The sequence below is a fragment of the Dermochelys coriacea genome, chromosome 3 (genome assembly GCF_009764565.3).
Source record: "Dermochelys coriacea isolate rDerCor1 chromosome 3, rDerCor1.pri.v4, whole genome shotgun sequence".
NCBI classification, from domain to species: Eukaryota; Metazoa; Chordata; order Testudines; family Dermochelyidae; genus Dermochelys; species Dermochelys coriacea.
The window spans coordinates 47,998,959-48,022,374 of record NC_050070.1 but is presented as its reverse complement, the minus strand read 5'-3'; the positions used below and the strand labels follow the sequence as shown (position 1 = coordinate 48,022,374).

At 40.1% G+C, this 23,416-nt stretch overlaps 1 protein-coding gene across 14 annotated transcripts in view; it reads left to right on the top strand.

The window, feature by feature from the left end:
• Positions 1-23,416, top strand: part of DST (dystonin) — a 468,601-nt gene that overhangs the window by 228,593 nt on the left and 216,592 nt on the right. For all 14 annotated transcript variants that reach the window (XM_038397725.2, XM_038397722.2, XM_038397727.2 and 11 more), the window contains 6 exons: positions 4,396-4,562; positions 18,938-19,050; positions 20,196-20,302; positions 21,031-21,150; positions 21,851-21,946; positions 22,035-22,162. In XM_038397725.2, coding sequence (XP_038253653.1) covers positions 4,396-4,562; positions 18,938-19,050; positions 20,196-20,302; positions 21,031-21,150; positions 21,851-21,946; positions 22,035-22,162 — 731 coding nt within the window. The remainder of the gene's footprint in view (positions 1-4,395; positions 4,563-18,937; positions 19,051-20,195; positions 20,303-21,030; positions 21,151-21,850; positions 21,947-22,034; positions 22,163-23,416) is intronic.

Below are 23,416 nucleotides of genomic sequence, written 5' to 3'. Positions count from 1 at the left end.
CTTCTGAGATTGCCCTGAAAACCACTCCCTTGTGGCCAGGGGAATCTAATGTGCTGCATTTGCGCTCTGTGTTGTTCCAAATCTACGTAACTGTTGCAACTCAATTAACCATGGAGAGGGCCAAAGGTCTGAGTTTGTATGTAAAAATGGACAGAGAAAAATTATAATGTCTACTTAGTCCTTTTTTAAAGAAGTCATGTAAAGAATAGAAGAGAACTAAGTTCATGTGGACAGAGACACAGAAAATTGTTTAAAGTGACAGGAAAAAGAAAACTGTATTTTTAATATCAGACATTAGGCCTTTCCAGTTGACATCACCTCTTTAATAAACTCTCCCCAGTAAAGTGGCAGATGTTTGATTTGATTTATAATGTGGTCTGGTTGTTGTGAATAGAAGCTGAGGCTGCTGAAAAAATATTTTGCTTGCTTGCATAAAAGAAAGAGAACTTGTATTTCAGACAAAACTTTTCCATACACCTTCAAAATAAAGGAAACAAACAGAGGTATTTTAAATTAGCCTTTTGTCATGTAGGCTTCTCCATTTTCTTCTATATGGCACTATTCATCTTTATATAGGCACTATACTTTCACCTCTCTTCTAATTTCACACTGTCATATGACATCTGGAAGTAAATAGAAACTCTGCTCAGCATATCTTTTCTATTGTATGTTTTAAACAAATACCATAGAGTGTTGCCCTTCCTGTCTTTTCTGTGGCCTTCCATTAAAGGCGTATCTACACAGCAGGATTATTTTGGCAGCATAAAGTGTACATACATGCATAGCCCCCTTAGCATGGGTATAAATAGCAGTACAGATGGTGAGGCACAGATTAAGTCAGTAAAGTAAAGGCACATCTGAAGGATGTGAGTATGTACTGGAGTATATACCCTACACATTCTCTACTGGCCTAAATTGTGCCTCCTGGCTACACTGCTATTTTTAGCAGTGTATGGTGTCCCACTGCTGGAGCCTTTCCCCTCCACAGGAAAAGGCCCTGGCAGCAGAGGGTAGTGGGGAAAGACTGTCATCTCTCTGCTGCTGGAGCCTTCCCTCTCCCCAGGGAGAGGCTTTGGAATTGGGGGATGTGGGCAGCGGGGAAGCTCACCAGTTTTCTCACCAGTAGATGGGGAAGTCCCTGCTGCCTCCTCCAGCCAGAGCAAAGGCTCAGCTTTTACCAGCTGCCTTTCCCACTGCCGGAGTCTTTCCTCACTGTAGTGAAAGGCTCTGGTAGCAGGGAACAGCTGAAACCTTTTCCCCCTTTCACTTAGTCTTACGCTCACTTATGCCGAGCACTGGCTTTGCACAGTTTGCTTTCTAGTACTGGTACCTGTATCAGTCGCTTACATAAAGTAAAACAGTATCATTGTGATGATCTTTTATAATTATCTGACCAGCTGGCTACGCAGTGCAATTTGGTGGATACTTTGATTAGGGAATAATCTAAATTAAGTTTTTACTGGCACTAAATGAAGCTATAATTTAATGTTTAAATCAATACTTGTAAATTCACATCTTGCACTTAAAGTAAAGAGCCTGTAAAACAAAAAATCAAACAATACATTGTGGGAGCCACTCTTCACTAACTTCATCATTAATATCACATTCTGATTGAATGCCCTTTCCCTCCCATCAGCCTACCTCCAAATGCTTGGTACATCCATTGTTATGTGTTAATTTAGTAATGTTTGTGGAAAAGCCATATATTTGTTTCTACCACCACTGTGGTTCAACTGAAAAGAAAATTTCAGTTTGCAGCAGGTTCCATAGGTGCCTTCTTGGCAGAGGCTAGCTATCCAGGACACATCCTTGAATTTAGAAGGAACCAGTGTGATCATCTAGTCTGACCCCATTAATGCAAATCCCTGGGTTGCACTTGAATAGATGTGTTTGAATTAGGGCTTGTCTACACTTGAAATGCTACAGTGGCACAGCTACAGCACTGCAGCTGTGCTGCTGTAGCACTTCAGTGTAGATACTACTTATGCCAGCAGGATAGGTAGGTACTCCACCTCCCTGAGAGGCGGTAGCTAGGTTGAGGGAATAATTCTTCCATTGATCTAGCACTGTCTACACTGTGGGTTAGGTCAACTTAGCATATGTTGCTCAAGGGTGTGGATTTTTCACACTCCATAGCCATGTAGCTGGGTCAACCTAACTTTTTCATGTAGACCAGGCCTTTGTTCATCTCCATGGCTAAGCCTCTTCCTTTTCCTCCCCTCCTCCCCAAGCTGATTCTGCCATTTGGCTCTCCGTCGTAGTGTTGTGTATGTCTTCTGCTCTTCTCTTAGGGTGGACTTTCCCACAACCATGCCCTGAAGGCCATTGGTGAAAATGAATGGAGTTCATTTGGTATAACATCCAAATCCACTATATTTAGGTTCTTCTACACCAGAATATGTTGTTTCTTTTCATATGATTGGAATATTCTTAATAATATCAAGATGTTATTATATTAGCAAGATTAACATAAAATCAAAGTTCTGAAGTGACAAAGTATACAGTACTGTATACGCAAAAAGAAAAGGAGTACTTGTGGCACCTTAGAGACTAACAAATTTATTAGAGCATAAGCTTTCGTGAGCTACAGCTCACTTCATTGGATGCATTTGGTGGAAAAAACAGAGGAGAGATTTATATACACACACAGAGAACATGAAACAATGGGTTTATCATACACACTGTAAGGAGAGTGATCACTTAAGATAAGCCATCACTAGCAGCAGGGGGGGGAAAGGAGGAAAACCTTTCATGGTGACAACCAAGGTAGGCTAATTCCAGCAGTTAACAAGAATATCAGAGGAACTGTGTGGGGGTGGGGTGGGGGGGAGAAATACCATGGGGAAATAGTTTTACTTTGTGTAATGACTCATCCATTCCCAGTCTCTATTCAAGCCTAAGTTAATTGTATCCAGTTTGCAAATTAATTCCAATTCAGCAGTCTCTCATTGGAGTCTGTTTTTGAAGCTTTTTTGTTGAAGGATAGCCACTCTTAGGTCTGTAATCGAGTGACCAGAGAGATTGAAGTGTTCTCCAACTGGTTTTTGAATGTTATAATTCTTGACGTCTGATTTGTGTCCATTCATTCTTTTATGTAGAGACTGTCCAGTTTGGCCAATGTACATGGCAGAGGGGCATTGCTGGCACATGATGGCATATATCACATTGGTAGATGCGCAGGTGAACGAGCCTCTGATAGTGTGGCTGATGTGATTAGGCCCTATGATGGTATCCCCTGAATAGATATGTGGACAGAGTTGGCAACGGGCTTTGTTGCAAGGATAGGTTCCTGGGTTAGTGGTTCTGTTGTGTGGTGTGTGGTTGCTGGTGATATATAGGCTTTTATCCTCTCTGATCCATCCTGCAGTTTTGCTATACACATGTTCCATATGCAGACTGGGGAGATGTCTCTTGGGTGCTGTGCTTCACTTGCTACTTTTCCTTATGGGAGAAAAGAAATTAATTATTTTCTTCTTGTGTATTTATGCACTGATCATTTTCTTTGCACAGGGGTTAGGCTCCATTAGAGGCTAATTAAACCAATTTTTAAAATTTCAGCATGAAAAGATTTTTGTAGTACAAAATATTTTTTTTAATGTAAAATGCACAGGTTTTTAGTTGTTTTGTGTGGTTTTGGTGCTACCTGTCAAAAGCCATCCCTAAACTAATTATTTTCAGATAGTACAAAAACAAATCTCCCAGATTTGGGACAAAATTCTCTGATCCACACTCTCTGATCGATATACTACTGTGTATTATACACATTTATATTCGATATTGCCCATATCTCACATACAGAACAGTTAGTTACTATATATCAGTGGGCAATGTAAAAGTGGAATGTATGCACTTTGGATTCAGAGTGAGGATAACAGATCCAAAGTGCTTATTAGAGTAGAGAATTTTACACTTTGAACCTTACTGTTAGGTTTCAATCTGATTGTATTGTTGTCTTGAAGTGATATATAGCCCTGGACGTTAGAGGCTATAATTCCAGCTCTGTTTATAACAGAGCTATTGAATATTGTTCATGTTACCTATATAATGTCAAAATTAATATTGTTTTGGGATAATTTGTCTTATATAACAATTTCTAATAAAAGTTCAAAACAAGGATATAATATTGTGAAAAGAAATTCAGATGTTGCTGATTTAGTAGTTTAGAAGATTGTAAGTCTAATAATTGTATATTTCATAATGAAGACAGCAAAGATACATAACAATTTTAACTGAAATAGAAGTGTGGTATACATTTTGTACCCTTCTCCTGACCCAAAGATGCACGGTAGAAATATCCATTATAATGAACGATTGAGAGTTTCTTCTGTAATATTTTCAAACTTTTTTTAGTCCTTAATAAATGGATTTATTATATTTATATTCATTATGTTTTAGATATCTGACATCCATGTTACTGGACAGTCAGAGGATATGTCTGCTAAAGAGAGGCTACTCCTGTGGACACAGCAGACAACTGAGGGTTATGCTGGAATCCGTTGTGAAAATTTCACTACCTGCTGGCGAGATGGAAAATTATTTAACGCCATCATTCATAAATACAGGTAATTGCACAGTTTATTTTGTTTTTATCTTTACGCACCTGGAAATATTTATTTGGGCATTTTAATATACATGAAGAGGCCATCCAGCAGAAAATGGGCTCTGTGGCTTTTGTCCTGCGGTAATACTACAGATGTGGAGACTAAGGGCTTGTCTACGCTATCTGCCAGATCGGCGGGCAGTGATCGATCCAGCGGGGTTCGATTTATTGTGTCTAGTATAGATGTGATAAATTGACTGACTGACTGCTGAGTGCTCTCCTGTCGACTCTGGTACTCCACCAGAACGAGAAGTGCAAGTGGAGTCGATGGGAGAGCATCAGCTGTTGCAGTGAAGACACTGTGGTAAGTAGATCTAAGTCCATCGACCAAAGTTGCGTATCTTAGATCGACCCCGCTTGGTAGTGTAGACAAGCCCTAACTATGAGTTCTCTTGGGAAATCCCTCCCTTCTGTAGCCAAGAGACACATCTTTCTCAGAGCAGTCTTAATTCCAACCAGTCTACCTGAAAATATACCATGAGACCCCACCAAATATACCAAAAGAATGCCCATATAGCCCATAATGCATTCGTTCTCAACCTTCATCATCCCAGGGGCCCCTTTTGCCATATAAGAAACCTCTGAGGCCACCATCTCCCATCTAGCCAGGTTTCCCCTCCATTAGCAATGTGTGACGGGTTGGGTGGTGTCAAGCATTCACATCTGTTCGTAACTTCCTTGTTCATAAGACTCCCAAGCAGAGGGCTTGTCTATATTTACCGGGGGATCGATGTGCGGGGATTGATGCATCGGTGGTCGATTTAGCGGATCTAGTGAAGACCCGCTAAATCGAATGCAGCTCGCTCTCCTGTTGACTTCTGTACTCCACCTGAATGAGAAGTGCAAGGGGAGTTGATGGGAGAGCGTCTCCCGTCACCATAGCATAGTGGATCCCACGTTAAGTAGATCTAAGTACGTCAACTTCAACTACGTTATTCACGTAGCTGAAGTTGTGTAACTTAGGTCAATCTCCCCCCATAGTATAGACAAGGCCTGAGACATAAAATCTAATTCAGGGGGATTTTGTACTGACTAGATGTCACTCATCCAGGAAATAGTTTTAAAAGGGCTATGAACAGAGTTATTTTCTGAGTGTTACTTCCATTCAAGTAGATAGTCAGAAGGAACTGCATAAATCATGCATTTCTCTCTATTTCTTTTAGTAACATTGGAAAGGTAGAGGGAAATAACTATAAAAAAGCTGCCCCGAATGACTTTGAGAGCAAATGAATCCAGCAGGATAGAGCAGTAAGAAGAAGATGCATGGCCTGAGCATGTATGAGAAAAGAACAAAAAAATCTCAGAGATACTGGAAGACCCACCGAGTGGGAGAGGAATGAAATAGGGCTGAAAGGGAGGAGTTTAAAGAAACAGAACAGCAAATTTTTTAAAATGGAAAATACTTCCAGGATCTTCTTCCAAGTTTGACATCACCAGTGCTGTTGAACAACATTTCAGACTCCACAGCTTATTAATTAATAGCTGTGATACAGTTTGATTAATAAATGGTTAAAACTTGAAACATACATTGCAGTGGTAAAGCAACTTTTTTGTATTTTGGTGGAGGGCTGCCTCTGGCTCCAGGGTCAGCATTTTCCTTTAGTCACAGGGTTTCAGTTGGGAATGGGGGAACAAGGGCCTTTGTCACACATACATTACATAAAGCAAATTACTCCATTTTTGGAGTCCCTTGGACATATGCAGAGTTTATTGCACTTTCAGCTATTTTCCCTTTATGCTATGCTCCTCCTGTATTCAGACATACTGTGTCTACCCGTATACACACCCTTCCCAGGAGTGTTTATGGCACTAATTTTGTTGCTAAGAGGGTTGTTACACTTGTGGAACCTATTCCTGCTCCTACTGAAGCCAGTGGGATTTTTGTCACTGACTTCAATGAGCTCCACACCTCTTTCGCTCTGTATTTTAAAGCATTAAAACAAATATCCTATAATGTCATTCTGTGTTATTATTCACAGGAGAGGAATGTTTTCCCCATATATATATACTGGACCTTCTAAATACACAATTTCAGGGAAGTCTGTTGAAACACAGTAATAGAGTGGCTGCCAGCTGCAAGTTAGGCATTACCAACAGAGAGGCCAAGCAGTGATTTCTAAGACTTGCAATCCAGGCCGAGTAGGGTGCAGCACATAGCTGTGCTGCAACAGGAGTAGGGCAGAGACCAAATTGTGATTCAGGTCCCTTCTGCTCCTATGCTCCATGGGAAAAGCTAGCTATGCCAGTCTTTTTCCTGGAACAGCTTACTTGCATTTTTTCCAGGCACTGGCTCAGGTTTACTATCAGGAATGTGATGGAGGAGGAACCATGTATGATGCTCTTCAAGGTACCCAGGGTTGTGAGGCATCTCACCATCATCTGCCCTTAATATTCAGCAGTCTTGTCTCTGCCTGCTGTGGATCAGCTCTAAGTTTATAATCAAAGAAATAGAGATTCAAGTAATGATGAGTAAAAATATTGGAAACAAATGATTACATATAAAACAAAATCATAACAGGCTTTCTAGAGACTAAACTTTATTAATGAGTTACTCTCTTGGCTAAAGAAGTTTTTCTCCCCAAAGTTCTTTTCTGCATTTGCAACCAAGCCTGGTGGAGACACCCCTTTCATGAAGCAAAAGTGCTGTCTGTTTACTGCCTCTGTGAAGGGCGCCAGGGTGTCTTCTTTGCCTCCTAAATATAGTGGAACAAATCTTTGATGTAAATCTCCATATAGTCTAAGTGGAAGTTGAAGGTCAAAAATTGTCTTGTTACTTTGGAGATATAGCTAAGTTTTTATTAGAATTAATAAAGAATTAGAATTATTAGAATTAGGGATACGTATGAGTATAAGGAGCCACCTACATGGATGCTGTTGCAGGATTTGGGCCTTGTTTTTGTAAGTAGTACTCTGATTTTTTTTAAAAATAGACATATCAAATATCTCCCAAACTAGACCATTGATTAGTTTAACATTGAACTTTGCAGTGTTTATTAGCTGGGCATACTTTTTAAAATATAGCTCCTTTGTAGTTATTTTTTATTTGAACCTCCCCAAATTTACATGAATGTGTAATCTGGTACTTTTGTAAAATTCACTTATTGTTTCCCATGAAGCTCTGGGATATTTCAGTGTCCTGTACAGTTTTATAATTGGGCTTTTTGTTTTTAAGTTTTTGGTTGAAGATGTGTGTTATTTGCTTGAGAATATTGTCTATAAAAAGATGGGATTATACTTGTTCCATTTCAAGATGTGTTCTGTCACACAAGGGCTAATAGAATAAATTATGGATTTACAGTATGGCTAGTAAATGTATATGTCTAAAATCAAAGCTAAATTTCAGTTGCAAAAGTAACACTGAATGGTAAAAATTTAAAGAAATATCCAACGGAACTATGTGTACATAATCATAATTTTATTGAAGATTTATCCTGCGTTAGCGCCTGGAAACTTCTGTTACCATCATGGCTCCTTTGTGCTAGGTGGTATACAAATACATAGGAAGACACAGACACGGGCCCTAACCTGAACATCCTACAGTCTAAGAACAAAAGTGAGATAAAGAGTATAGAGAGACACAGTCAAATATGTACAATGCTCATATATATACACAAACACATGAAACTCACTCTGAGGTGCTGAGAATCAGTTTAAAGCCCCATGAAGCATTTAGGGTGAAATTCATCCCTATGCAGGAGGCCAGTGCCATACCTATGTACCACGTAAGCCATGTTTTGAAGGCTTATGTGAGACTGAAGTGATGCATGGGCCTTGTGCTGACTCACCGCTCAGGGATGAATTTTACCCATCATATGAAATGAAAAGATGCTGGTTAGGAAGAGAGTCTGGTTAAACATAAATTAGTCAACTTACTGTCTGGTGGCAACTAGAAAAGCAAACAGAACCCTGGGATTTATAAACAAGGAAATAGACCATGCAGGAAAGAAGATCATTGTGGTGCTACACAAAGGGTTTAGGAGACTACACCTGGACTATTGTGCAAAATTTTGGCATGACATTACAGGAAAGATCTTGAAGGATTGGAAATGCTACTGAAGAGGGAAAAAGAATGAGAAAGAGCTCCAGGGGTTGCGTCTATAAGGAGGAGTTAATAAAAATAGGTTTATATAAAATTAGGAAAGAAGAGTTAGGGTCTGATCAAAGGCCATTGAAGATAATGGAAAGATATTAATAAGCCCTTAGCAAGGTTCATAAATAGGGCATATAAAATTTTGGTGGGCATAGGGAAAGTGGCTATCACAAAATAAAAGGAACTGAAGCCAGCGAAGGACCATACACAGAAGATATTTAGGAGAAACTTATTTACACTGAGTAGTTCACACAGGGAACAGAGTAATACAAGCTGCAGCTGTGAACGTCTTCAGAAAGGAAGTAGGAGTAAGACGTTACAAAGAACAAATGCTAGATAGAGAGGGTGGGATCAGTTTACATGTGTCATATGACTTTGTTTTGAAATATTTCTGTGTATTCTTTCAAAACCAGTTCACTAATGTTTTGAAAGTGGGATAAGGCATTTAACAGGCTGAATCTTCTAAATTCAAGCCTTGTTCTATAGCGAGCATTTTTAACTCTATAAAGCAGAACCTTGCCAGGCAAGTGTTGTTACAAGCTTAGCTACAGGACAATAGTGCACACGGCACCACAGTAATGTTAAAACATGTTGCAGGTGATCAGGCACTGACATGAATGCGTTCCTTGAAGGTACAAAGAGTGATGCCAGAATTTGCAATAACATGCTGAGCAGCTTGAGGGGATGATTTCAAAAGAAACAAAATATTACATAGTTTCAAGCCTCAAAATGCTTGAGGATTAAGTTTAAAATAAAGAGAAAGATTATTTGTGTCTTCTAGTTTCTGCTTGCTATTTTCTAACTTATAATTTATTGTTACCTTCTCTTTAACAAAAAGAAAATCTCAAATTTTTAGTTCATTTTGTATTCTCAGACTTTTTTTTTTATAATTACCCTTTATAGCTCAGATGGAATGAAAGGCCTGACAATTAATATTTTGCAGTTTGGGAAAAGAAAAAGAGTTTTAAGAAAGATTTTAAAAATATTTAAGTGGGCAAACATTCTTATTTTTAATGTATTACCCGACTAAATATGATATAGCTCAGCATTTAAGCTATTTTGTTTTAACTTAGATTTCTGTATTTTGGAAGATAGCTGCAGCTTTAACAAGGGTGCCACTTGATGGTTAAGTTGATAATGTTGCAACTTCCATATTTAACCAATACTGCTGTGTCTGTGTCTAACTGTTACGGTTATTCACACTTAAATGTTTGGGTTGCTAACAAAGGTGGAACTCCTGATATCACATTGCTTTCTGAAATACTGTTATGGTAAATGTAGAGAAATGCAGAATGGAAAGTGTAATCTGAACAGGTCATGTATATTGCTGGGCTCTAAATTAATTGTAGCCAGCTTGGAAAAAGACCCAAGTGCCCTTGTGTTTAGCACAGTGAAAGCAACACTTCTATGCCCACTGGTAGTCTTAACAGTAAACAAAGTGTGAGGATGTCTAAAGAATAGGACAGGAAATATTTCTGAAAATACTGTATGGGCATTATGTGAACGGATGGTGCATCATCACCTGCTATACTGTGATCTGATCACCCCATCTCAGAAACGATACCAAGAAGCAGGGGAGATCCAAAGATGTACAAAGGAAATATATAGAAGGATAAGACTTCCATATGAGGAGACTCTGAAAAGATTAGGACTGTTTAGTTTAAGGAAGAGATGAATAAGAGAGAACATGATAGAGGTACATGAAATAATGAATAGCATGGATGTTTGTAGGAAGGCTTTTTTCTTTTTACAATACAAAGGAAGACAACAACTGATAAAAGGAAAAATCTTTACATAAACACACAGTGAACCTGTGAAATATACTGGCTCAAGGTCTCAGTGTGGCCAAGGGTTTAGTAGGATTCAGAAAAGAATTAGACTTTATATGGACAAAGATAAAATCCATGGCTATATTATATACCAGAAACAAAGGCCACAGGCTGTGAATCCTCATGCTTTATGGCATAACCCAACCACTCACTGCCTAAGGTTAGGAAGAAGCTTCCCAAGTGGGCAGATCCATTACGAGGTTTGCTGTACCTTCTACTACAGGGGTGGGCAAACTTTTTGGGCTGAGGGCCACACCTGGGTGGGGAAATTGTATGCAGGGCCAGGCCAGGGGGTTGGGGTGCGGGGTGTGGGAGGGGGTGCAGGAACGGGCTCAGGGCAAGGGATTGGGGCAGAGGAGGGGTGTGAGGTGTATGAGGGGGCTCAGGAAGGGGGTTGGGTGCAGGAGGGGTGCGGAGTGCAGGAGGGGGCTCAGGGCAGGGGTGCAGGAGGGGTGCGGAGTGCAGGAGAGGGCTCAGGGCAGGGGTGCAGGAGGGGTGTGGACTGCGGAAGGGAGCTTAGGGCAGGGGGTTGGGGCACAGGAGGGGTGCGAGGTGCAGGCAGGGGGCTTAGGGCAGGGAGTTGGGGGGGCAGGGTGCAGGAGGGGTTCGGGCTCCACAGTGGCAGCGGCTCGCACTGCAGCCAGGGCAGGCTCCCTGCCTGCCTGCCCTGGCCCCATGCCGCAGCACTCCGGGAAGCGGCTTGAACCACGTACCTGTGCGGCCCCTGCGGGAGGAGGGGGCACAGGGCTCTGCGCGCTGTCCTTGCCACGTCTCCAGGTACCTCTCCCGAAGCTCCCATTGGCCACGGTTCCCCGTTCCTGGCCAACGGGAGTTGCAGGGGGGGGGTGCCTGGAGGCAAGGGCAACGCAGGGAGCCCTCTGCCCCTCCCCGCGGCCCCAGGGACGTGTTGCCAGCCGCTTCTGAGAGCGGCGCAGGGCCTGCAGCACCATGCGGGGCAATCCCGTGGGCTGGACCCAAAGCCCTGAGGGGCCGGATCTTGCCCGCGGGCCATAGTTTGCCCACTCCTGTTCTACTAAAATCTCAGGTACTACTCCATTTCAGAGATGCAGTACTGGACTAGATAATTCACTGGTTTGATGTATTATGACAGTTTCTGTGTTCCTATATCTTATGGCTCAGAGTTAAGAATATTATTGTAATGTGTAAGACTGAATGTTCATGTCAGTATTGTCTGTAAGTCTATCAATAGTATTTTCCTTAGCACCCATCATTGTAATACCTAAGTACAAACCAAAACTTATTTATAAATTCCTAGGCCAGAAGGTATCACTGTGGTCATCCAGTTTGATTTCCTATATAACATGGGCCACAGAATTTCCCCAAAATTATTTCTGGAACAGGTCTTTTAGAAAAACATCCAATCTTGATTTAAAAGTTGTCAGTGATGGAGAATTCTCACTGTTAAAAATTTACACCTTATTTCCAGTCTGAATTTGTCTAACTTCAGCTTCCAGCCATTGGATTGTATGCTGCCTCTGTAAAATACTAACAGGTTTCAGAGTAGCAGCCGTGTTAGTCTGTATTCGCAAAAAGAAAAGGAGTACTTGTGGCACCTTAGAGACTAACAAATTTATTAGAGCATAAGCTTTTGTGAGCTACAGCACACTTCATCGGATGCATCCGATGAAGTGAGCTGTAGCTCACGAAAGCTTATGCTCTAATAAATTTGTTAGTCTCTACGGTGCCACAAGTACTCCTTTTCTGTGCATCCGATGAAGTGAGCTGTAGCTCACGAAAGCTTATGCTCTAATAAATTTGTTAGTCTCTAAGGTGCCACAAGTACTCCTTTTCTTTTTGTAAAATACTAGAGTATTTATTTTTACTTGGACTAGTACTTGGAAAATTTCTATGACTAGTTTCTCTTGATTTGGTTAAAATATAGGGTTTCAAAATACTTTGTACATTCTTTCTGATTTTAAACCTACAATAAGGATTTTAAAATAATGAGCTCCCAAGTCACATATTATGCAGGTTTATTAGTTTAATGGAGTGCACTCCATCCCTGTCCCTGGACTCTATCTGTGGAGTGACAACTTCCTGTGATTTATTTAAATTAACATCACCAACACCAATACAATCTCATGGAGCAATATCATATACCGCTTCTCTACCTTTAGCTCTTTCCTGCAGAGCCAGGGAGGGACTGAGGTATCCCTTCCTCGAGATATCTGCACACAGAGGGTCAGTGAGCTCTAAGTCCTTATGATTGGACCACCTTACATGTCCTTTCATAGTAATAAGGGAGTTCTGAGAACACATCCTAAATTCATCTCTGAATTTGGTGTCAGAGTTTCACCTAAATTAAACAATTAGCCTCCCAGTCTTCTTCTCAAACCTGCATTTGTTGCTAGGAGAGAAGAAGCTACATACTTTGTATGTTTCCAGAGCCTTGTTCTATTACAATGACAAGACTAAACCTTTCAGATTATCTCCCTGCTCCTTTATGACTATATCCAACTTGTTGAAAGACGAAGCCATCTTGTCACAGAGAATCTCTAAATGAATTACATTCTGGATCTCCCCCAGTTATCAACTGGCTGGTGAGCCCCTCCCTCCAAACATCAAAACGCATTCCATCAGGGCACAAGTAGCATCATCAGCATCCTTCTGGAATGTGACAATATCAGAGTTGGGTAAAGCAGTGATTTGGAGCAACCTACTGACCTTTGTTAATCATTATGCCTTCGACATGGCGTCTAGGTCTGCTGCCAGGGACAGTGGTATTTCAATCTCTGTTTGATTGATACAGTTGATGTTCCTCCATCCCACTATCCAGAGAGGATGCTGCTTGGCACTCACCTTCACTGAGCCACACTGACACATATTTGGAGAATAGAGAAGAATTACTAACCCTACAGTAACTGTGGTTCTTCGAGATGTCACAGTCAGTATGGATCCCATGAGCTGTCCTCCTTCCCTGCTTTTTAGGAATCCTCAGCAATTTGAATTGCAAGGGAACTGAAGGGAGTGGGTCTGGCCACTCTACCCTTTATGCCCTTGAACGAAAGAACATGGAACCACAGGGCACATGTTCAATCCCTTCAGATGCTGCTATTCAACACCCTCCTCCCCCAAATCTCATGTGCCTGAGGTGCATGCACACCTACGGGAGATCCACACTGACTTCTGCAAGAACCACAGTGTCTGTAGGGTAAGTAACTGTTCTTTATGATATATGGATCTTGTAAGAGTGTTCTAGAGCTGTGTAGCAAATAGTTCCCCATTAAGGAACTTCTTTAAAAAAACAAACAAACCTGGGAAATTGAATACCAACAACAAAACGCCTCCATTAAAAGTCCAGTAAAATTGCATTGTAAAGCACTTAAATTGTGAAAATTCCAAAACCAGTTTTGCTCCTGGTGCATAGGTATTATTTTGAATTATGTGATGATGTTCGATTATTCTCTTAGGATACCTATATCATTCCATGTGCAGGGTGGATGATGTGCAGTGAATGAGACAGGTGTCCTCAGGATCTTTACCTGAATGGGAGGCAAATTGTGCATGTAGGGTAAACTTCCATGGACTTACTCTGCATGTACACTGGTGCGATGAACAACATTTCTGAACGCCCTTTAGTGGACAAGGTAGATGGTGTACAGTGAACGAGGTGGACTATGTAGTGAATGAAGGAAGAGTTCAATCAATGAGTAGTAAGGATAAATATTAAACATCTCATTTATTCTGTATTATCTACCCAACACAATGAATGAGACAGAGGTGCTTTATGGCAACTAATAATACTATATAGTCAGATAAGTAAGGTTATATTGAAATGTACATGTAGAAGGGGGATGAAGCTAAATTTACGTGGACATCCTTACCATTAGCATTCCTTAATTTTTCAATTATTTTCTGTGCAACCATAATGTTCTTTAATATAATTTTCAAATTATTTGCTAGGATTCTTCTTTTGCCACTCCCTTCTGAAATGCAGGATGGACCCTACCTGATTCAGAAATCTTGCTTAGTCATTTTTTTATGATCACATGTTCTGACATGATCTTTAATTATTTTGGTAAATTTTCTTCCTTCCCTGAGGAATATATGGCTCTTTCTGGCACCTGTCCTTTGTTATTGTCTGTGAACACCAAGGAAATATTCAGTTAATATTTATAGGTGTTTTTTCACTACAGCAATTAAAAACCTAGCTAGATTATACTTAGATTTTCACTTAACTCTACATCTCCTGTCATTTCCCCTGTGTTGCTACTTAGTGAAACTCATACAGTAATATAGCTACTTAATATAAGATGGAGGTGGGCAACCTATGGCCCGTGGGCCACATCCGGCCCGCGGGACCGTCCTGCCCAGCCCTTGAGCTCCCCGCCGGGGAGGGTAGTCCGGCCCCTCCCGTGCTGTCCCCTCTCCCCTGCAGGCACAGCTGCCAGACATCCTGCTCTGAGTGGCGTGGTAAGGGGGCCAGGGCTGCGGGGTCCTGGGGGGCAGTCAGGGGACAGGGAGCAGGGAAAGGTTGGATAGGTGTGGGAGTCCCGGGAGGCCTGTCAGGGAGCAGGGCTGTGGATAGGGGTTGGGACAGTCAGGAGACAGGGAGCGGGGGGGGTGAATAGTGGGTGGGGTCCCGGGAGTCAATTGGGGGAGTGTCAGGGGACAAGGAGCAGGAGAGGTTGGATGGGTCAGGGTTCTGAGGGAGGCAGTCAGGGGGTGGGAAGTGGAGGTGTTGGATAGAGGGCGGGGCCAGGCTGTTTGGGGAGGCACAGTCTTCCCTACCTGCCCTCCATACAGTTTTGCAATCCCAGTGTGGCCCTCGGGCCAAAAAGTTTGCCCACCACTGATATAAGACAAGAAATATGCCTCTGTTGTCTTCTTCTTTACTGGTATGGTTTAGTCAGACACCATTTTGATGATTTTTATTAAATCTGCGTTTCCCAAGAATTAAATAATTTAGTTCTGTATATGAGATCGTTTCATACATGAGTCATCCTGTTGAACTCATTGACACCAGTGACATGTGTGAAGTTACTCATGTGTATAAGCATTTGCAGGGTCAGGGCATAACTTATTTTATTAAAGATAAACAGAATTGTTGACAGTAAAGTTGTCTTAAAACAATGAAAAAGAGGATATCATTTGTACAGTGTAATTGACTAGGGAGACTAAAGATAGATAAATATCTTTTCCACATTGAAATACCATGATTCCATTTAAAATTCCCCAAATACTGTAGCTTCTAGTTTGGATCTTGACATTTATTTCCAAGGTTTATTAGATTCCAGTTATACAAAAACCTACATGCTGTGGGTAACTCCATTGATTTCAGTAAGGCTACTCACAGACTGTAAAGCTTAACACATGTGTGAGTCATTCAGGATAAAAGCCTTAGTTTCCTTGCAATGTTGTTGAAGTATTATTCTCTTATTCCTCTTCATGGATCTACATATTAAAATTGTTTTCTTGAACAAGTATTAATTTTGTCAGTTTTTAATACAAATTATATCTAATTTCTAACATCTACTCTAAAATCTTTAGTGGTAGAAGAAGTGCGTTTTATCAATAAAATAATTAATGACTCACTATTTGGAAGCTGAGCACCTTGATTTGGGTGTGTTTCTAACAGAGACATCTATTTTGCATGGAATGTTCCAACTTTTTGCATGGTTTGTATTGTTTATGCGTCTTTTCCAATGGCAAGGACCCAGATCTGCTGAAAAATCGGCCATAAAATGAGTCACAGTATTATGTTTGAAGGTGAGGTCATTATCATTTTTTGAACTGCATTTAGTTTCATTTGGTCTATACTATGTAGAAAACTGCTTAATAATTCTACACAAAATTATGTCACTTTATATAAACCTTTATACCAAATGCAAAATAGCATTTGCGTTTAAAGCTTATGGGTGTTTTTATTTATCCTGTCTATTTTATTTGTTTTTTACTTTTAGAAACCAAAATGCTTGTCTCCCTGGATGCTGTCTTTAACCCACTGATCCTCCCAGATTAAACCAGTTAAATTAATCTAAATTAGTAGGATATGCATTATAACTGCAGTAAAATCAGTTCAAGTTAGTAATGATTAAGAACTCATTTGAGAATAAATTATTGTTTACATAGCAGAAACATACATAACACATATACTCTAAAGCTCACTTAGGGACAGATTTTGAAACCCTTACTGGTGCAATATAGTACTTTACTCCACAGAGAATTCACAGATAGATGATCACAAGGGATGACACACAGTATCTCTACAGCTGGAGCTGGGGAGACATACTCACGCTTCCTCCCATCATGGATTTCTAGGATCTCTGATGGGCATGTACTCAGGGTGGCTAGCCCATCCTGCAGCTCGTGTTGCTGTGGCTACATTCTGTTTTTAGCACACTAGCTCTGTATGCCTTCTTGAGATGGGAATCACACACCCCACTCCAAGTGTAGACATACTCTCAAACGGAATCTTCTGAGCATACCCAGAAAGAACTACCATACACTATGTTGAGGGACAGGGGCTTTTGGTGAACTGAATGGTAATAAGCTTATGTCTGGAGAGCAATGAAGTGCTTTAAAACCACAAGAGGAACTCTCTTTAAAGAAAAAGGCAGTTTTTTATTGATTTCATGGCTCTTTTGTTCATGTAGGGGCTGGGGTCAGAAGAAAAGTCTAACTGAGATGAGGAGGTAGGCACCCTTTTCTCTGGCCCTAAACTTCACTGCGACTTGTCCTGTTTGGAAAGAAGAGATTGTGACTGGCTAGGGATGGAGGCTCCATTTCCCCTCCAAAGTTTCAAAATATTTCCATTTGCACTTCTACTCCCCTGTAACAGATGCACCCTTGCTTTTCAGTTTTAAAACCTGTTTTTTCCCTTGTCCAAGTACCAAAGGAACTCATTTTCAGTTAATCAGCCTCCAAGCTATGTTTCTGTTTCAATAGGGGAGACAAGGACAGAGCCAATATGCTGTCTTCTGCAGTCTTTTCTGCTGAATGGAGCCTTTAGATAAATATAAACTACTTATGGTAGGTAGGCACAAAATGTATGGGATGTGCAACTGATTAAAAATAGGACGACTTTCATTGCAAATTTGTATTTTCATAAAATGAGGCTATGTTGTCTAGTGGATAGGGCAGTGGAGTGGGACTCAGGAGACCAGAGTTCTGTTTCCAGTCCTGCCACTAGTTTGGTGCATCACGTCTCTCCTTGTGCTGTACGTTTGCCCATCTGTAAAATGAGGATAATTATACTGACTTCCTTTGTAAAGCCCTTTGAAATCTAAGGATAGAAGATGCTATATAAGAGCGAAGTATTATTATTATTATTTATTATTTTATTCTAATGGGGATATGAGTATCCATGTTTTGTGCAGGATTTTGGAGATAGGACTGTATGTATAAAATGTGTGGTATTTCACATACATGTTTTGTTTTAAGTTTTGGGATGCGGTAGCAGCATTTACCCGAAGTGATTGATGAATGCTACAGCAGTTGTTTTTATTAATTTAACTATGTCACCATAAGAGACATCTTCCATTTGAGTACTTCATAGATTTTAGTCAGTGTATTGGAGTTTATTTTTATTGTGAAAAAACAAGGCTTTCACACAACTTGCCTGATTTTGTCCGCAAGTTGACAGCTGAATAGGTGTCCTTTTGTATTTCATGCTGGTTTTACCAGCAAGTGTGAAATGCTTGGAAAGAAAGCAGAATGAAAAAAACCAACAATATATGTTTATACAGAAAATATTTTTTTCCTACTATATGTTGTGAAGTAAATCTTTATTAATCTATAATCTGCATCAGTGTCACCATGACATCGATTAGTGTGTTCCTTTTTCAATAATTATACCTTTCTGTTAATTGTAGTGAAATTCAAAGAATACCGTGAGCCTGATTCTGCTCTCATTAAAATCAATAGGGAAAACAAACTCCATCAGGGTAACAGTAGTTTTGGATTATGATCGATTTTTTATGAATGTGCCCTCAAGAAAGCACAAAAAAACCCTGTGATTCTGACTGCTTGCAAGAACCATATTTTCGGTCACATGGGGTGTAGCAAAGTTAATGTAGCTTTTGGGATGGGTGGGGGATTGGTGTGCTGGAAAAACTCATGATGTATTTATTGGTTTTGAAAAATGTGAAACATTTTGAACTTTTTGCTTCAATATGTTTCTATTGCAAATGTCTTCAAACTTTGCCTGGTGGAAAGGCAGGCCAACATCCTTATTTATAGAATCATAGAATATCAGGGTTGGAAGGGACCTCAGGAGGTCATCTAGTCTAACCCCCTGCTCAAAGCAGGACTAATCCCCAATTTTTGCCCCCGATCCCTAAATGGCCCCCTCAAGAATTGAACTAACAACCCTGGGTTCAGCAGGCCAATACTCAAACCACTGAACTATCCTCCCCCCCCAAATGTCTTACGGTAATTGTTGTTTTTGTTTTACAGGCCGGACCTGATAGACATGAATACCGTTGCTGTTCAAAGCAACCTTGCAAATTTAGAACATGCTTTTTATGTAGCAGAAAAACTTGGTGTCACCAGACTTCTGGATCCGGAAGGTGAGTTGATTCTTAGAGACTTCATTGCAAAACAAGGTGGCATCTCTGCAATGCTTTCAGTTCTGTGCTTAAGGCCAGTTAGGCAGAACTGCAGGGTCTTGTTGTGTGGGTGAGACAATGGTATTCAGAGAAGGGATTTAGGTTGATTAGGAACTGGGGAACCTTTTGGGAAAGGAAGAGCCTACAGAAAGGATAGGCTCCACCTAACCCAAAACAGAACAAGATTGCTGACCAGTAAAATTTAAAAGCTCATAGAGAAGTTTTTAAACTAAGAGCTGGGGGAAAGCCAACAGGTGCAGAAGAGGACACGGTTCAGAAAGAGACATCTCTTAGGGGAGTATTTATTAAAGGGGATTCTCTATATCCCAGTAAAAAGGAAAGTATAGAAGTTGATAAAGTACAAGTAGGAACTGAAGAGAAACAATCAAATGAAAGAGTCCCATTCCATTATGTCACATGAAGGCAGACAACTAAATATTGATACATTTTATAAGTGCTTGTATATGAATGCAAGAAGTCTAAAATGGGTGAACTTGAGTGCCTGGTAATAAATGAGGATATTGATATAATAGGCATCACAGAAACTTAGTGCAATGGTGACAATCAATGCAATATGGTAATACCAGGGTACAAAATATATAGGACAGAGAGTAGGTTGTGTTGGTGGGGGGAATGGCATTATATTGAAAGAAAGCATAGAGTCAAATACAGTAAAAGTCTTAAATGAATCAAACAGTACCATAGAATCTCTATGGTTAGAAATTCCATGCTTGAATAATAATAATATAGCAGTAGGAATATAATATCAACCATCTGACCAGGATAGTAACGGTGATTATGAAGTGATCAGGGGGATTAGAGATGCTACAAAAACAGAAAATTCAATAATAATGGGAGATTTCGACCATCCCCATATTGACTGGGTACGTGCCACTTCGGATGGGATGCAGAGATAAAATTTGTAGGCACCATTAAGGAATGCTTCTTGGAGCCACTGTTAGAAGACAGGATAATGGGCTAGATGGACCATTGGTCTTTACCCAGCTGGTCATTCCTATGTTCTTATGTTAAAATATAATCTAACCATCTGAAGGCTGTAGAGTATTTGTGAATATTCTTTATCACAGAATTTGTTCTGTTCTTAGATGTTGATGTCTCCTCTCCTGATGAGAAGTCAGTAATAACTTATGTGTCATCACTTTATGATGCATTTCCCAAAGTACTGGAAGGCTGCGAAGGCATCAGTGCAAATGTAAGTAAGCGAGTAACACCTATGAAGCATGGCAGCTTCATTGACATGGCTTGATTTTAGAAGGTTTCAACTCAGTACTGCAGTTAGCTACATTCTCCATAGACTGATATAACAATAATAATAAAATAATACTACAAAATAACACATTTGAAAGTTTTTTCATGTTGTCAATAACTCGACTCTTGGTTTCATGATCTAACTGGGAGCTCCACATGATTAAAAAGTCTAAACAAATACTATATTTGATTTGTAACAATACTGCACTTGCTTTACAGATGAAGACATTGAAACAGAGAGCTTAACTAATAAATAATGATTTGCCCAAAGCCACAGAGAGAGCTAGAATCAGAGCTGGGATCATAACTCAGAATCTTTTGGCTCCCAGTCCTGTGGTCAGACCATTAAGTTACACTCTCTGTTTATTATCTCTCTTGAATGGTATTAGAACTAGGAAGCTTCAATGTCACCATTAGAAATAGTTGAGGCCAAATCCTATTGGCCTTACTCATGCAAGTTTCTCAATTGATTTAATAGGGATTTATTTTATGTTAGTATGATAAAGGGACCAGAATATTGTGAATGACATTTTGGAATTGCTAAACTTGGGAATTTATTTTGCTGTATGCATCTGAAGAGCTGCATCCTTTTAAACCAAGACTACAAAAAAAAATAGAAAAAAAGTAGTTGTTCTTGCTTTCTGATCTTCTGACTGTGATGTGCTTTTCTAGGATGTTGAAGTCAAGTGGGTTGAATACCAGAATATGGTGAACTACCTCATCCAGTGGATCAGGCACCATATCACAATAATATCTGACAGAACATTTCCAAACAATCCTGTAGAACTGAAGGTGAGACACTGCGTCATACATGTACTTTGTTTGAAGGACAGTAGGAAAAAATGAAGAGTCTTATTTTATGCAATTAAATCAAAGAGCAGCATAATAACGTGGGTTTTCATTTTTTTTTTTAAATTTAAGAAACCTTGTAGCATTCCTGAGACCCTGTGTTCCCAAAGTTAAGCATGGGAGAGTATAATATGGCGCCGTTCAAATTATTCACAGGACTCCAAATGTTTATTTTTTAAAAAGATAAAATGATTTAGGCTTGGAAATATGAAATATGCAATACATATGGGCCAGACCTCTGAGCTGCTAAGGTTCCTTTGGGTCCTGGGAGCAAATGAGATGCTTAGACGTGTTAGGTTTTATGTAAATTCTGTCACCCACCTGCCAGCCACCCTCCCTACCCCTAGATGTTAGCTTGTTTTTTGCATGCATGCATGCAAATGGTGGCCAGGATGAAACCCACTGAAAATCCTACCCTTTGATTGTCACCCCTCTTCCCGTGTCCCAGCTACATGAAATGTTTTGCGAGTGCCTTAACCTGCACAAGCAGATTTTTCACTGGTGGGCAAAGAATTTTTTATGCAAGTCTTTAATAGAACAATATAAGAACATAAGTCTATTAAACATAATGGAATGTGGTGAAGACGTAGTAAAATACTCCCTTTTAGGAAATAGCTGGTGATATGTATTTATATTTCTCCAGGCACTTTATAACCAATACTTACAGTTTAAGGAAACAGAAATTCCACCAAAGGAGATAGATAAATCAAAAATTAAACGACTTTATAAACTGCTGGAGGTAAGTTGTACTTTTTGTGCTTTATTATATTCACTGTATTGTATTTCTGGTTTTTTGTTTGTTAACCAGCCATTATTTGTTTTTGAAGGTCTGGATAGAATTTGGACGCATCAAACTCCCTCAAGGCTACCATCCAAATGATATAGAAAAAGAGTGGGGAAAACTTATTATTGCCATGCTGGAAAGGGAGAAAACCCTTCGACCTGAAGTAGAACGGTATGCTAGTAAATGTTTGACAGGGGTGGTTTATTTTCTTTCTGCTCTTTTGCCTTACATTGGAAACTGCAGATGTCTTTTCCATGCTAAAAACTACATTATTGTTTTAGCTTGAAGAATGTTCACAGATTTTTTTCAACCCTGTAGATCTTTTTCTGATGCATAGTTTCAGGATCCATATGATAATGAGTTGGGGGGTCTCAGCGAGTCCAGAATGAATAGTATCTGTGCCTCAATTAAAGTACTTAACTTGAATGAAATTCTCCCCTATGCAAAAGGTCATGACAAGGTCTATGCACCACTTAAATTCCATTTAAACCTTATTCTGAGGGCTTAAGGAGAATTTAAGTACAGCTCTGGCTTTTTGCCCAGGGATTAATTTCAGCCCATGCGCACAAGCATATCTGAAGCTCAGTTTTTTTGGGTCAAGTAAAACTATATTGCACTCAAGTATAAACAAAGCATTTAAACATACAAAATATTTGAGAGCAATCCTGCGTGAATAGTGGAATATGTGACCTGATGTCTTTTCCATTATGAATGTCTGTGATTATGTGTATGTTGAACATTACTGAGATCTTGGGCCAGGCCTAAGAACAGATTTTGTTTTTGCAGGTACAATTTTGAGACCACAAAAAATTGCACTGGCACAAACAGAGTCCATCACCAGAAATCAGGCCTATTGTGTTTTAGAGGAGTTATCTAACCTGGAATGGGCTCCTAGCTACTAAGAGTTTGGGTTAAACTCGTCCAAGTGTATGCATAGACTCCTGCAGCAGAGAGTCTGCAGGAGAGAGATTAAAGTGGCAGAAGAGGGGCCAAAGGCAGCCAGGTTTGACTGACATATAAGGCTGCTGAATGAAGAGGGAGCATGGCTAAGGTGGGTGAGGATGTGCTGATTCAAAGCATCCTCTGCTGGTGGGGTTCCTCTGGAGTGGAATGTAAAGCTGCCTCCAACAGGCAGAGCAACACATAGGAGGACAGTGGTGGAAACACTGACCTGTTCCTGATGTGACTTGAGGGTGACTGTGCTGAGGTGTGAGGGAGTGTGAAATTGGCCTATAGTTGTATTCATACTCACAAAAAGCTTTTATCATATTTTCAAATTAAGACCTCATAAACATAAACTTCCCTCCAACTCCACATATTTTATATTCATCAAATACATTTAAATATAATCAAGTTGTCAGTTATGTGGGTCACCACTGTAAGATAAGGAGAGAAATTAATAATCAGATAGTATTAGATCACTGA